We start from the raw sequence: 16,795 nt of genomic DNA, 5'->3' as shown, positions 1-16,795 counted from the left end.
AGTCATCGGTGCGAGGCTGCTATGCTAGTGAGCTATATCCACCCTGAAGGTTAATCTTGGACAATATCTGATGATTGACTCTTTTAAATGAAACCAGAGAGCGTTGACAGAGAGGAGAAGGTAGAAATGACTCAGCCTGTAACTGAAAATATGGATGGAGGACAACAGAGCTGCTTCATGGAAGAAGAACCTCAGCTGAGCCTGTTRGCCATCGCACTAGCCCTCACGCTATATTACCTCATCTGTATTAGCTCGGCGCTAGCACGACAAACAAGCTAAACTGAGGTCCTCTATCCATATTTTCAGTTCCAGGCTGAGTCATTTCTACCTTCTCCTCTCTGTCAACGCTCTCTGGTTTCATTTAAAAGAGTCAATCATCAGATATTGTCCAAGATTAACCTTCAGGGTGGATATAGTAGCTCCCTAGCAGCCTCACACCGATGACCTAGTTGTTGTCATCATTTACCCAGAATGCTTTGCGTGTAAATAAAATGGCCCCGCCCGTGTAATATATTTTTAAACTTTTAGTTTAAAAATCATAAAAACTGAACATCCTACAGTATTTTTATAGTCTTTATTTTACAGTTAAAGTATATGTTTATCAAAAAAAGTCTAATGTTACAACTAATCATGGATCCCTTTAAAAAGGACCCTGTTTAGGATGGTCACAGCACAGGAAAGCCAATGAGTTTTTGGACTTGTTCTTTTTCTTTTTTTAGGGGGACCATCAGTCTCCTGCCAGTCAGCAGCACCTTGAATGATGGTGGCAGGGGATGAGTTGGGTCATTSTGAAGCTAGATTACCTTTTTTCCACAGAACCTGATTACACAGGTCTGTCTGTTACCACAGTGTTTGAAATATGATGTTTGATTCTGGAAAAACTGATTTTCCACAGCACACARTTTAGGCCAAGGTTTTAATCTTAAAGGGTGCGCTTCAATGAGTTCAGAACATTTTTGAGAAAACAGCCTGTTTAGCAGGAGCAAGGAGGCTGCGTGTGTACAAGCTGCAGAAATAGCATGTAGCGTACACCTGTTATACTGACACACATACTGTAGGGGGTCCGCTGATAYAGGTGGTGAAATATTTTGGAGTTAGGCCAGCGCCACCTTTAGGAATACACCGGTGTCCCAAGATCCCCCCTCCCCCAGCAGAATCTATCTTTATCCAAAACAAACAGCCAAATAATACTCACAGCCAGTGTGCCACATAAAACTGCTTTGTGAAGATATCTTGGCATAAACCCAGTGAATGGTTGAATGAACATTCTGTTTTGAAATTTACCAGAATAATTTTCTGATGCATCTCAGTAATCCAGTTAAAAAAAAAAAGAAGTAGGTCCTCTGGATGGGTTCTTCTTTAGTGAAAGGTTCTTCTTTTGCATGTGACTAACATGTTTGTCCAGGTGGAGGAAGTACTTATAAGGCTGAGTTCACCAGAAACTCATCAAACTGAAGAAGTCTCTTGGAGGAGAAACGAAACGTTTCACTAAAGAAGAACCCATCCAGAGGACCTACTTATTTTTTCTTTTTGATTTACCAGGATAACTTTGCAAAGGCTGTAATTTAAATCTTTAACCCTTTTCCAATGCGATTCAAGTAATTTTAGGAATGAAAACTGTTKGTTTATTATCACAATACGTAGGTGAGATGGATGGATGGTAGGTACATGGAGGGATAAACAAATGAACAAATGGACACAGGTGATGAGCTGGATGGATGAAAAACAGAGTTATGGATGGATGGATGGATGGATGGATGGATGGATGGATGGATGGATGGATGGATGGATGGATGGATGAGGGATGAAGAAATGCTTTGAAGAAGAAAGATAAACAGATGAATGGAAGACTGGATGGACGGACAGATGGATAATGAATGGATGACCAGAGGACAGATGAACGAACGTACCAACAGATGGATGATATACTGAGCTGTGTGAGGAAACCATTAACTTCTATTTTGTACCATGATAAAATGAACCAATTTTAAATACCACACAAATATATAAATCTTAGAATCAAATATAGGAAATGATACTGTATATGGATTTAAAAACAGAACACACAAACCAGTTTGTGTGTAAGATCAGAGGAGGAAAGCTAAAGAAAACATGAGACAGGCCAATAAAGATAAATATGGAGAAGCTGATAAAAAGGCAGAAAGCTGAAGGAAAATGGACCCTGTAGGTCATGTGTTACTGTCAACGCACAGACAGAATATATCCTCTCTGCATGCCTGTGTCATAAATGAAGTGGAACAAAAGAAGACAGTGGATTAAAGCTCAAAGTAGTCGGGGAAAAGGTCTCGTATGAAGAGACGTAAACTGTCTGAAAACAGCTGTCGGATTTCACCTTAACACCCAGTGAATCGCACTGCTTACACTCCCAAACACACACTTGTGTAGTCTCACGGGCTTCACAGATAAATATGAATGTTTGTGCCTGGTTGAGTTTCTCTGAGTTTAATTGAGGACAACTGAGCAAATGACAGGTCTGTCAGTCTGCTGCCCGTCTCCGGCTTCATAAACGAGATCTTGTTTCTCACTTTTATACCTCAAACATCTGGTATAAATACATGTCTTTGAGTTGGTCACTATTTATTTTATTGATCTGCCAACATTTTTTATTATTGGTTTGGGGAAGACTTGCAATTCCAGCTGTATATGGTAATTGAACCTTTTATTTTTGAGAACTAAGTCCTTATTTTTAAGGACTTATGTAAATAATGTATACTACTAAGTTAAAGTAATACTGTCAAAGCCATGTACTCTGATTTCAAAGTTCAGTTTTGTATTTAAACAGCTTTTTTTCACCCCAGGCATGTTCTATATTACTATTATTATGTAATTTATGAGTTTTTACTAGGTGCGGCCGATGCACAGGTGTGCATTTACAGTGTAAATCCATTTTTCTGCCCTGTTTTAATGAATAAATTTTAAACACAGTAGTGGTGGCGCAGTCTTATTGACAGCTGATGCTTCGTCTCTGCCTTCATGCTTTCCTCTCCTCTTCCTCCTCCTGCACAGGAGGAGACAGAAACAAGGAGCTGTTATCTAATGGTGACAAAATGCAACCATAACATTTGTGGAATATTTATTTTCCTCATTTGACTTTTTGTTATTTGACCTTGGGCASTGTGTGCGTGTCACATTGTGTTGTTATTGTGCACCATGTGAATCGTGCTTTGTGGCATTGTGTTGGCCAGGGCCAGACAGGTGCACGGTGCTTATTGCTGTTTCTGTGTGCCTTGCATATTTGTAGTCTGTATTTGCGTGGGTCAGGTGCATTGTGCTGGTTTTGTGCGCCACACACACGATGCATGTTGAGGCTGTGGTCAGATGTGGTGATCGATTTGTTCGTACCCTCTGATATAATCCTGCAGATGCCCCTGTTTGCAGCCTATATATATGTATAATTAATATTTTTTGTATTTAGTGAGTGTGGCTTATATTCAGGTGCGTTCAATGGTTCAGAAATAAAAGTACATTAAAGTCTTCACTAGCTGTGTTTCCATTGACCATGAAAATGCGCAAATTAGAATTTCAAAAATAAATTTGCTCAATGGAAACACATCAATTTAGAGAAAAATTATGTTTTTCGACAAAATGTTTTTGTGCTAGGAAGAGGTGGTTTTCGGTTGTATCGAAATTGGTGTACTTTGCAAAATTGCAATGGAAACACCTTTTTCGCATCACGGGAGTCACGTGATCAAYAACTGGCTGTTTCTACTGGCGAAAAAACGACGAAGAAGAGGATAACAGGAAGTCAAAATGGTAGTGAAATCACCGAAGTAGTAAAAGAAAGTTTTAAACTCGACTACATTTTCCCAAAAATGCAGCATACGTAGCCGCTCCCAAGTATAAGGGGCTCGTCACTCGAAAGCCTTGATAAGATTTCAACGTCTCCTCTGATGGCTGATAAGTGCTAGTGTCGCAGTAGCAATATGCTATGTGTTTACATCCATTACCACCATGTTTGTAATGACTTATCTCAAGAACAAGCGTATTCACATGTGACTTTAATAGCATTTCTTACTTAATGGAAACACCGCAGTTGCAAAACTGTGTTTTTCGACATTAATAGTATATCGACAAAGTTTTGCGCACATTTGCAATGGAAACGCAGCTACTGTGAAAAAAAAAGTTCAGTACTCCAAGTAACAACTGATACTCTGAACAGTCTGGAAAAGACTTGTTGCTTGAAACYTTTCATGTCAGAGTTTTAAACTAATTTGATTATTGAGAGATTCAAATGATAATTTTGTAGCTTCAAAATCAATGTGACTGTGTGAGCTCAGGCTTCTCCCAACGAGAACCTGCAGAGGCTGCTGGAGAAGGTTGGTACGACAAAGTGACAGATTACGTTGGTCCTTCAGGTCAACAAGTCTGTCTGAACTTCCACACAAATGATGTAAAGTGGACAAGAACATTGGGACCTCATGCCGACAGGAACTTGATTGCTCTTCACAAGAAATAATGCAACATTTAATTTGGCAAGCTCACTAGTTATGAGACACCTCAGATTAATACCACACCAATGTTTTGCTTTATGTATCAATTTGACTGCAGTATAGTGCTTTTGGTTTTTAAGGGTTAGTTAACCATCCTTAATCAGCTTGACTCTAAAAGTCAGTCCGTAGACGTACATCCACTGATTATTCTTCGAGATTTATKAAAATGTGTCCAGTGTTTCAAGTAAATGTGCAAACAAATAGGGTTGACTCCAGCCATTAATGTGAAAATTTTAATAAAAATTTGTGCAATTTTTAGCTTGTTAGAGATGACTCTCTGCTTCTACCATATAGGTTATAACTCAATGTCTGTAAAAGAGACAGTTTTGTATTTAGGTTGGTTACCATCTTGAATTAGGTTGACTCCAAAGGTTGTAGAAGTACAGCCAGTTTGTCCTATAGGTTATGAAATGTTTGCTCAAAACAACAAAACGCAGACAAAAACAGGTACATTATTGCCCACATTTAATGGCAGCAGCTGATGAAGATGCATTCCTGCAACAATTTCTAAAATCTGATTTTAAAGTTTGTTCGTACAACAGATGGGAGAATTAGTCCTCCACATGTTTAATGCTGAAATACTGAAAGAAATCTGACAGGTGATCACAAATGGTCAATTCACCAGCTCTCTAAAACCATTTCTACTTTTATTAATTCACCGACACCAATGTCATTTTGAGTACAACATTTAAATGAAGCATATTTTCTTGTTTCACTTTAGGAATTAGTGCCTAATTATTTCTGGAATGAATGAGCTCAGTGTTGAAGGTGAAGCGCCCCACCGACTGCAGGTTCACGCAGAAGTCCATCGGTTTTAAAGAGTAAAGGAAAAAAAAACCTCTCGCTGCAGCGGCCGCCACTCCTCCGGTCCATATATCTGCATGCCTGTCACTACCCCCTCAGCGTTAGCTCCAGACACTGAAACACAATCCGAGTGACGAGGGAAATAAAACTTAACCAGAGGGAGATTGAAACGACAGCACACGCCGCGTCTGATCCTTGGCTAAATAGAGGTCAGCAATAAATCAAGGCTGTGAGGGAAGAACTACTGTTGATGAGAACAGAGACAAAGAGAAGGGGTTGTGGAGGGAAGGATAGAAAAGTTTTTAAAGACTAGATAAGTGTGTGTGTGTGTGTGTGTGTGTGTGTGTGTGTGTGTGTGTGTGTGTGTGTGTGTGTGTGTGTGTGTGTGTGTGTGTGTGTGTGTGTGTGTGTGTGTGTGTGTGTGTGTGTGTGACAGGATCTCGTGTGGAATTCTATATTAATTTCTTTTGTGTATTGCGCATTAACAACTCTATCTACTATATCATAAATTGGAGTACGTGTCAGTTCCTGGGAGGAAGAGATTAGAAAGCAATCAACTTGGCTTTAAATAATCTGCTCTCTGCAAGAACAACATATAGCCCACAGTGTTTGTGTGCTTTTACACCTCTGCATGCAATGTTTGCTCAAGGACCGTTACAGCTTTCCTCATTGCTCACTCATAATTCCCACTTCTTTCATGCTCTCGCTCTCAGTCTGTCTTCTCTGTTAGACGTTGAAGTCACTTTTTTTAGTACTGCACTCCTACACAAGTTTATTCAATTATTTTTGAGACACATGGCATTTTTTTCTCTCCCCAGCAGCTTTGCAGCTTGTGAGTGGTAAAMTATGTCCAGTTGCTCACTGGAGTATAATAGGTGGACAGTCTGTCAAATCAGAAGTTGTGTTTATATTCCATTCAGTGTAAGTCCATGGACATAACTGAAGTTCAGTCAGAAAATTTTTATGTATTTCTGTGAAATTAAAGCAGTAGTTGTAGAAATGGAGTATAACGGGGACTGGTTTTCCAAGCTAGGAGCTAGCGTTAGCAGGATAAAGAGCAAAGTGGATGGCTGTCATTTAAAAACAACCACATCGCAAAATTTTTTWAAGTAATTTATTTAAAATTTTTGTTCTGCTGTCATTTATGTAGCAAAGTTATTTGTTTAGATTTATTTGTAAGTGTAAAGAGCAGCAGCAACYAGCTGAAGCACTTGCAGTGTAGCCGCAGCAATGCATCATAATGTCAGTTCATAAGATAACATTTGCATGAACCGTTATGAGACATTTGAGACCGGAGCTGTGTAAAAAAAGACAGAAATCCACTTTGTTCTAGACCCTGTTCAAAGTACAAGTATCAGTTTCTTCATTTGCTACTTATTTCTCCGAACTGAGATCATTCAAAAAGATATTTATRACAACTGAGATTAATTGTTCAAAAATTCAAAAATACATTCACAATTCAAAATGGTTGAAAATCTACTCAAGTTAAAGTACTGAAGTATTTAATTTTGAAAATACTTAAGTATTCAAACGGACATGCATTTARAAAATACTCAAGTATTCAAAAGTACAAATTAAATTTTCTGATATCAGCAGATTGCGTTGCTTTCAGAGTGATTTTACAGAAACTGCGTGATGTATCGACACATAGAACCACTCTGCTACGAATTCYACACCACCTGCAAACACGTCAGCATAAAAATACAATAAAGTGAGTTATTAAATGCAGAAATGTGGTTTATCCACGGTGAACACAGCAGACATTTAAACTGATACAAACTATTTTTCAGCCCTAAACGCTCAAACATCGAGTTGAGACATGGCCATCAATTTGGTTTGTCCGCTTGAGTTTCTTCAACCATCTCCATTGTTCTGTTTGAAATGGAGGTGGGAGCTCACCACCATTAACGAGGATCATGTAATTCCAAATCCATCCCAGGTGTGAGCTACAACTGTGACTGGTTCTCCTACATAACATGTGGCCAAATGCATTTCAAGAAAGGAAAACGGCAACAGTACAAAGCTCTGCTGAGCCAAAAGGAAAATAACTACAAGCTTCCAAGAAATGTAGAGGAGTGAAAGTTATAAGTTCCCAAAAAAAAAAAAATTACTCAAGTAAAGTAAAGATACTCAAGTAAATGTACTCCATTACTGTCCACCACTGCACATGTGGCAGGAAAAGATCAAAGAGTTAAATTTTTGATTGACAGATGACAACTCTTCCTCCTGAGCTGCAGCCAGTTTAAAAAAAAAGTCAAATCTGTTTGTGATAAGAACCAATCTGACAGTTTCGTGTTATTTTCAGGTGTGAGCTAACATAATAAAGTTTATATTTATGTCAACAGGAGAATCTAATTTTTATGCATCTGTTGCCTTAAAAGTTTCTTCTCAAACAGAAGCAACTTCAAATTCAATTCTAATTCAAAAATACTTTATTGATCCCAGAGGAAATTTGGTAATATGGCTTTTGTATTGTTCTATTACTATACTATACTATACTATACTATACTATACTATACTATACTATACTATACTATACACAAGTATAACTAAGCAGTTTACATATTATAGGCAGTTTCTGCTGCTGTATTTCATGTAAATGCTTTACAGAAAAAATCTTTAAAAAAACAATAAACACTCAATGTGGTGTCAGTGAGTGAAAAGTTTGAACTAAGCTTCAAATATAAATACTATTTCTTTGTTTCCATGATAGAGAGCACTTCTGCAGACTGGTTAAACTCTGCTTAGGAGAAAAGGGTTTTCAGGTTCAGACACTGTCTGAGCCATAAAACATTTCTAACCAATGAGGAGAAAACAAATATTTAATATTTTTTTCCTTCTTATGACAAAAGAAAACATCATTCTGTCATTAAATCTTAGACCTTTCTTGTCATGTTGGAAAAAGACTTAGCAAATCGTTAACGTGTTTCATTTTGTGACTAACTTCARGTATGTAAATACATGCATGTTTAAAGTGCGGCCGAAGGTCCTTTCACAAGTCAAACCTGATTATTGTTCGTATCACAACAGAGGCTTTTAGAAAACTTTAAAAAATGTGATGGTGTTTCAGAAGTTTCTACTTTTTGCTTCCTGGTGAGTGGAACTTTGTCTCAGTGAGATATCTTTAAAAAACAGTGCCAACCAATGCCTGCGCTTTATTAGTRACCCATCAGGGTGGACGGCATATGAAGATTTAAAAGTTGAGTCAGAAAAACCTCTGGAGAGAAGTGTTGGAGTGAGGAAAAGCTTGGCATCAGGAGAGAAGCTTGACTGAAATAGTCCAGTTGCTCAGATGGTTTGCTTGCAGTAGAGATCTGTGCCACACTGAAAATATTTTGTGCAAAATGTAAAAAAAGGAGATCCTGAATCATCAAACCTCTGAAACGTTATATTAAACCAACAATGTGAAAACATCTAGTTTCCTACGTACAAATAGGTGTCTGAAGGCTGATGTTAAAACAATATGTAGTTTTCTGAAGTTTTACTTGCATCAAATTTAAAATCAAAACCTTTTCAAAGAACAAAAATCATCCATCACTTTCAGCTCCTGACAGATTATCTGTCCACTCAATAACTAAAAGTTTAAATGCTTATAAAATATTAAATTTTCTTTGTTGCCCTTCATTCACTTTTTAACTCTTTGTTTCCTCTTAAATTTATTTCTTTTGTTCAAAACTAAAAGTGCAACAAAATGGCACAACCAAGAGATTAAATATGGAAGGTGCAGCAGAAGAACCTCTTGACCGGTCTGTATCTGGTCAGTTTTGATGAAATTTTCATAAATTGTGGGGTAACAAAAAAAAAAAAAGACTTTTTGAAATATAACTCCTGGTGCTTCTCAAAAACCTAATCCTTCTCATAATAATATAATACAGTATTAAACCAGTGGGTTCAGTTTTCTCTGCTCTCGTCAGGGTTATTACCTGCAGGGGATTAGTCAGAAATGTCATTTCCAAGTTTTACAATAACCTGAACAAATCCAGGGTTTCAACATGTGACAAATCAATAATTCACATATTGCCAATTAAACATTTCAAATGCCTAAAATAAAAAGTTTTCATTGTTGCTAAAACAAAGTTACAACTGGAGAAATAAAACATCTTATAAACTGAAATAATTTATATACAGCCAAACTGCTCTATTTTTATTGGGTGGAAAATGAAACGCTTATATTTTCAATGCAATTACAACAAGTTTTTTTTCCTGATGTCATTTGTTACACTGTCTGGGTCAAGACTGATACTKAAACACGCAAAACCTGGAGTTGGAAACTGAATGAGAGTCATTGTTTTCCTTCAGCTGAGCAGACAGTTTACAGATGTTATWGGGAATAATGTGAGGGAAGGGGCTCACAGTGATTATTGGTTCGGAGGTAAAACACTAACATTAAGCCTGACATTCTTACCACCGTGCAAACAAAGTCGGGGACGGTCAGTGATCTGTAATTAGCCGTAATTACTGACCTTCTAATCCTCTGTTTACCAGCTGGATCCTCAGTGAAGAATCACATTTAACAAAAACCCACCAACCTCTGAGACCCTTTATGGTAAAGGTCCTGTTCATACCTGGCATTATATCTGAAGCTTGGTTGATTTAATTACAAGTGGTCAGCTCAGAGAGYGTTAACACCTGAGTAAACCTGTACCCCAAAACGTTTTGCCATCAGACGTTAATTAGCTTTGCTGTAAGCAGAAACACGTGCAGCCACGTCACACAGTGAGCTGTCACTGAGCGACCAATTTAGAAACATTTAGACATCTGAACTACATTGTTTTGATACATGAACACATTTCAAAGCCATTTAAGTCACTTTTTTATCATATGTTAATCTTGATCACCTAATAGTCATAATATGAGGAAATATAATGTGTTTAAGGAGCTCAGAGTCTGAGGAAAGACAAAAGATTTGAACTTGCAGGGAATGAGTGTGTCAGCTGTTTTCCACAGCTACATTGTGAATTGGACATCAGCTTGATTTAATTAAGTGAATAAATATTAATGCAACATAACACTGCTCAGACTGTTCCTGTGATTCACACAGAATATTACAGCTTACAGTGGCCACAGCCGCTCCAATCAGCTGTAAAAACATCCAAACAGGAACTAAAGAAGTAAAGAGAAACTCGTGACAAACAGGAGCATCCAGCAATCCACTCTGGTTAAAAAAATCCTGAAAAAAAAAATCTTGATAATTTTCACTGAATAAACAAAACCRTATCTTCAGATTATTTTGAAAGAGTGACTGCTTAATTATTTTCAATTAAATGACAGATGAGCTTAACTTTTATTTTCCTCTCTGAGACATCCAGGTAATAACTCTTCTGCTTCTGTGRGTCATGTCAGTTCAGTGGGAGGTCCTAAAGTTTGGCTCAGGATGGACTGGATGGAAAGGGATCCAAGAGTTTTCTTTTAAAATAAAACATTTTTTTTACTAAACTCTGAATGGTATTTATTAGTAATCACTGTGATTTTTACTAAATGCTACTTTTATAATATTTCATAACAGCGCCTCGATTACTTCAACAACAAGCCAAAGAGTGTCATCAGCTCTTTGTAAAAAAAACTATCTGTTTTTCTCCTGCTCGCTTTAGCAGACGGACGGTTCAAACAGTCAGACACACAGAGACAGCAGTCAGACAGCTCGGTCTGGAAAACCACTTTCTGAAATAAATACTTGCTTGTCTTAACTTCGGAAAACATGTCTTTTACTAATTTGAATGATGTTAAACGGGTTTACGCTCTGAGTTTTACACTTGAATACAGTAGTTGCACAAAATGGCACAGGTGGTGTTAAAAAATGTGACAGCTGCTTGTCAGAAACGAGCTGTTCTGGGTGCAGGTTGTTTCAGTAAATAAATCTGGACTTTTTAAAAAGTAATTTAGGATGTTGTAATTCAACAAACCATCTGCAGTCTAACGAAACACACCAGCTTCCTGCTCCAAACGTGAATGTTTCTCCTGGACCAGAATAAATAATATACCTATTTAACCATAAATCTGTCTTAATGAACATATTAAACATAGTTGTGTTCAGGCTGGAGGGTATTTAACATGATTTCCTTCTTTGACTTATCAGACCACTTCATAATCTGTGTCTTAATCCATACTGTTCTGAGCCAAAACAGTCGAGTATTAACTCACTTTTCCTTCTGTCAGCATTCTTTATTTTATCGCTGTTCTTTACTGAGACATAAATCTCACTGTCAGCATGTTTTGGCTCTTTTACATCGTGGACCAGAAAGTTATCTATGACACAACTTTAAGTGGATAAAGTCATTTTGTGGATAAAGTACTAGGACTGACGAAGAAAGATTTTATTGAATGATAATGTGGAGGGAAAATGTGTCTGTACTAGTCATATTGTAGAAACCTGAGCCAGAAAGTTTAGGTAAAGTTCAGATGATGAAATGTTTTGGAGGTTTTATTCTCTGCTGCAATAAAAGACAGGCGATCATATAACTGTCGGTGGCTGTGTATCTTTATCTGTTCACAAAACATGTCAATCCGTAACCTAAACATTCAAAGGGAAGTATTGCTAATGGTAGTCATGATTTTATAATAAAAACTTATAATTGTATTATTCAGTTTACTCTGAACACTCTAAATCCCCCCTCTGTCTCTGTCTTCCAGCTGATCAGTTCGTGTGTCGCACTGAAGCCATTGCAGATATTGTGATTCTGGTGGACGGCTCGTGGAGCATTGGTCGGATCAATTTCAGACTGGTCCGCACGTTTCTGGAAATTTTGGTCAATGCCTTTGACGTTGGCATTGATAAGACAAGAATAGGTAGGCCTCAGCTTTGTTTCCTCTTAGATGAGTAATCTGTAGAGTTTTTATATGTATCTGTCATAAGACTTTCTGTCTGAGTAACATGTTTTGCTTGTGAACGCTTCAACTTTTATACAACCCTCGAAGACGGGAGGTATTACGGTATCGACTTTCTACGTCTCTCTATTCCTGCCTGTAACTTCTGATTCACTCAAGAAAATTGAATGAAACTTGATAAACATCATAACCAGACAGAGAGTCATGTACACTTGTCATTTCAGCCAGGCGTGTAATTAGAGGGGTGTTGGGACGTCGTAACAATGCCCCGTTTGGTTTTCCAACACCTTTGTTTGCTTGGCTCTGCCCTTATGGCACCGTGCAAATCTTCAGGTTCCTGTAAGTTGTTTTTTTCCCCCACGTAAAKTTCATAAATTTCTGTAACATTGTAAGCGGCGTGGGGTGACCGCAATTATTTGATGAAGCCAGAAGAAGACRTATAAAGAATAAACTGCACTGGCTTGGAAAGAAGAGTTGGGTAGCGGTGTTACAGCTACARCCATTGTTGTGTGTTGTCATCAAAACCCTGGTCCGTTACTTGTTTCCCTACATAAATTTCTGTAAACTTCGTAAGTGGCATGTCAACGCCTTTTTCCAAAATGCTACCTAAAAGCCTGCCCTCAGCTCTAAGGTCACAAATCAAAGTCAAAGATAATGCAAGGTCTTAGCTTTTCGAGGTCATTGTTACACRTTGCTGTGTTACTGTATAATAGTTTGTCAGCAGGCCTGTTATGTGCTGTATGTGGTACTTTTGTGTGTTCGTTGCAGGTCTGGCACAGTACAGCGGGGATCCCAGGATAGAGTGGCATCTTAATACGTACTCCACCAAGGATGCAGTCRTTGAAGCAGTCAGGAATCTGCCCTACAAAGGAGGAAACACTCTCACAGGTACTAAATATGAATCGTGTGATTTTGTTTGTTTTTCACAACAATCAACTCAGGTCTATCTTTTTCAAGATTTGCAAAATAAAAAAATCCTTTCTGTTCTATCTTCTCTTTACTTTTTGTAAAATCCTCGAGGATAAACTGATTGCATACACCCCCTTAGGTTATCATCTTGATATTTAGTCTATATATACAGTATATATCTGTATTTTATTTAGATTATTATTTTGTCTTTTTGTTGTGTTAACACATTACCTGTTCTCCTCTACTGCTTGTTTCTGCAATGCTTTCCACAGGCCTTGCACTAAATTTTATATCTGAGCACTGTTTCAAATCGGACTTTGGCTCACGGGTCGGTGTGCCAAAGATTGGGATCCTCATCACAGATGGAAAATCACAGGATGATGTAATCCCACCAGCAGAAAGCCTGCGGGAGGCTGGTGTCGAGCTGTTTGCTATTGGTGAGAGCAAATAAACCAATACAAGGAGTAAAAAAAACATTCATTTTCCTAGTAAAGAAAATGTTCCTTGATGACTCGCTCTGTTTTAGTACATGGATTACAACATCTCTCTAACCGAAAAATTAAATTTCAATTGCTAACCGTGTTCTGTTTTGTTTGCAGTTGATGTGCTACTGAAATCTGTGTGTCTGTACATCTCCAGGTGTAAAGAATGCTGATGAGAATGAGTTGCGCTCCATCGCCTCGGAGCCAGAGGACACTCACGTCTACAATGTGGCTGACTTCAACGTTATGAGCTCGATAGTTGAGGGACTGACGAAAACAGTGTGTGAACAAGTGGAGCAGCAAGACAAAGAAATCAAGCAGAGTAAGAAAAAATAAAAAAGAAMCGAGCAGACACCAGAAACTGAAAACAGTATTTTCTTACTGACATTGAAAGCAGATTATAGGGACTATCCTATGAATAATCGGTTATTGAACATTCCTCACTGGTAAGAATCACCTAGATTGTTTTATAGTATGTTTGCATCCTTTCTCTTTTTCTTAGAAGAGAAAACTGGAATGCCWTTTAAACTGGAGACATCAGAGGTCACTGCCCAAAGCTTTCGAGTCTCCTGGAGCCCTGCACCTGGAAACGTTAGAAAGTACCGAGTGGTTTATTATCCTGTTCAGGAAGACGAACCACAGGAGGTAAGCCATGGCTAAAGTTTTGCAAGCGCCTAATTTATGACTATTAATTTGTTTATTGTTGTCACAAATGTATAACTATGGGCTTAAGGTATATTTTAAAGCTTAAATGTGTTGGTTTGATCAGACTGAGGAGGTCAGTGACGTCAGCAATCACCAGGTTTATCATTAGTCTTTTTTCATTAAGTAGTAGTTTAGATCATTTGAAGTGCATTTCTAAAGACTATGAAGAATTATCTTACATGTCTATGGTGTTTAGAATGACCTCGGTTTCTCTGACATTCTCAGAGAAAAGCTTATTAGTCAGATACAAAACTTTCAGGTTGAAAAAGATTAAAGCAATTAATCGACTTACGATTGTTTGCCAAACAATGGTTTATTAGATTGAAATCTGTTCCATTTGATTAACTGACAAGTCCGCTTAGACAGACAGGAAATACCAGTTTATAAACCAGAGTTATGATAAATAGTTTACACCCCTTTTTTTTTTTGTTCAACTTGATGCACGGCGTAACAGCAGATAATCTCAAGGAAAAAATATCGCAGTCTGCTGTCAGATTGCTCCTTCTCTTGAGCCCAAAAAGATACAAMCCCCCACCAAAAAAAGTTATTTGTTGAGCAGCAAAATATCTGAAAAGGGGGTCTATGCAGTCCCTAAGTAGGAGTTTCTTTTTAAAACCCCACCATCAGATTGATGGTGGGGTTTTAAAAAGCATGGGGGCAGCGGGGAGTAGCTTGGTCAAGTTGGGCAAGAAACACCTATGTTTTTAAAGATTCATTTTATTCATAACTTGAGTAAGGACGGTGCTAGCTGCACGAAATTTGAACATCAACCATGTGGGATTCCCTAACCAGCCAGTGAAATATCGCTAAAAATCAACTAATATGAATATTAGTCATAATTTGAGATAGAAAGGGGGGTTGCCACATGAAATTTTAAGTCAAAATATGTTTACATTTTTATTTAAGCCATTGCTCTGTTTTAAACTGTACACAGACAGTCGATAAATCACATTATTTTATCATTACTTCCTCTTTTAAGTTGCCCCGCAAGACAATTCAACCCAACCAATCACGATTAGGGAAAACTCCACCCACACACCAACTCCACCAATCACGATTAGGGTCAACTACGCCCACAGGACAACATGTACTGCAGAGAAAAATCTACAGGACAAAGAAAATAAAATGATGAAAACGTTGGTTCGCACAAACTGCTGAGTTTAAAGTTGTTTTAAAACAGCCATCCAGTTTGGTCTTGTCCCTGCTTGAACTAGCCTTTATCTCGTCATCCAGGTTTCAAAGAGATGGACACAACGAACACTGATTACTGAGACCCTCATCAAAAGTTCTGAACTATCCCTTTAAGAGTCTGGCTGTATCACTCATTTATGCCTCTCTGCTGTTCCTCCATTTATTCTGTGAGGTCATAAGTGCAAACTGAAAATAACACAGCAGCTGATTTGGATACCTGCTTGATTTTTCCAGAACATTTGACCACAGAAACCATTAAATCTTTTCTATAGCTGCAAGCTGAGACCAGATGTTCAGGCAAAGGAATGTAAGGATGCCTTTCCAGCTGACTCAACCCAACCTTAATGTTTATCACAACTGTCATTTCTTTTTTTTTTCCTGGGTAAAATGTCTAGATGTTTTCCCTTGTAAAACCAATTGTATTTCCTCTTTCTTTTTCCTGTTTTCTTTGGTATTTATGCATAATTTCTTCTCGATGTCCTCCCTCCTTCCTTTCTACCATTTGTCATTTTCATCTCCCTCAATTCTTCCTGCCAATTTCTGTTCCCCATTTTTTTTCTTGCCTGCTGTTTATTCCCACCCTCCTGTCCCTTCTCTTCCATGTCTCCTGCTCTGACTCACCCTCCTGCAGGCTGTGGTGGTCGGCAGTGAGACGTCGGTGGTGTTGCAGCATCTCAGCTCTCTGACTGAGTACCAGCTCGCTGTGTATGCTGTGTACGCAAATGAGGCAAGTGAAGCTCTGAGAGGATCAGAAACGACCTGTAAGTTTACTCTAAAAGATGTGCAGAAATGTCCTTATTAGACTTCTTACTAAGGCYTGAGTCAGTATCTCAGAACACACGATACAATCTTTGGGTGTTGGGAAAAACGCTAAAAGTCATCAGTTTGGATAAATTTTTTATTTAWACGAAAAATAATAAAAAATCAAATCCATACAATTTTCTATAGAGCCTAAAGCACATAAAGTTTTTCAGTGGTGGTTTGTGATTTGTTCAAATGAATGAATCATTTGAGTGAACAAACTGAATCGAATCACTTTATTAACTGTAGGTTTACAAATCTTGATTCAGTGAGTATGTGATTATTATTATTTCTGGTTTTAAAATATATTTTACTTCACTAAAATGAAAACTAGAAATAATATATAAGTGGGTAATATTAATTAAAAAGCAAAATGAGGAACTATAATTATCATAAAGACTACATTTTAGCATATTTAGAATTAAATGCCAACTTTAATGCAATCAAAAATAAAATTAATGCGTCTCATTAATTATTCGCATTCAGTGGAAAACAAAAATTGATTCAAGAGGCAGAAATTCCATGACAACTGAAAGTTCTCTAGTCTGTAATTAAACATATTTTAAA

The 16,795-nt window shown here is 37.7% G+C and overlaps 1 protein-coding gene across 1 annotated transcript in view; it reads left to right on the top strand.

Annotated features, from left to right (window-relative positions):
• Positions 1-16,795, top strand: part of LOC106527895 (collagen alpha-1(XIV) chain) — a gene marked incomplete in the record, with an annotated part of 186,287 nt that overhangs the window by 53,169 nt on the left and 116,323 nt on the right. Inside the window, 6 exon segments of the mRNA XM_014022903.1 lie at positions 11,946-12,101; positions 12,909-13,028; positions 13,322-13,486; positions 13,689-13,853; positions 14,034-14,176; positions 16,059-16,188. Coding sequence (XP_013878357.1) covers positions 11,946-12,101; positions 12,909-13,028; positions 13,322-13,486; positions 13,689-13,853; positions 14,034-14,176; positions 16,059-16,188 — 879 coding nt within the window.

This window comes from Austrofundulus limnaeus, unplaced genomic scaffold, assembly GCF_001266775.1.
Source record: "Austrofundulus limnaeus strain Quisiro unplaced genomic scaffold, Austrofundulus_limnaeus-1.0 Scaffold348, whole genome shotgun sequence".
NCBI lineage: Eukaryota > Metazoa > Chordata > Actinopteri > Cyprinodontiformes > Rivulidae > Austrofundulus > Austrofundulus limnaeus.
The sequence above is the reverse complement of the archived record's forward strand: the minus strand, read 5'-3'. Positions and strand labels throughout refer to the sequence as shown.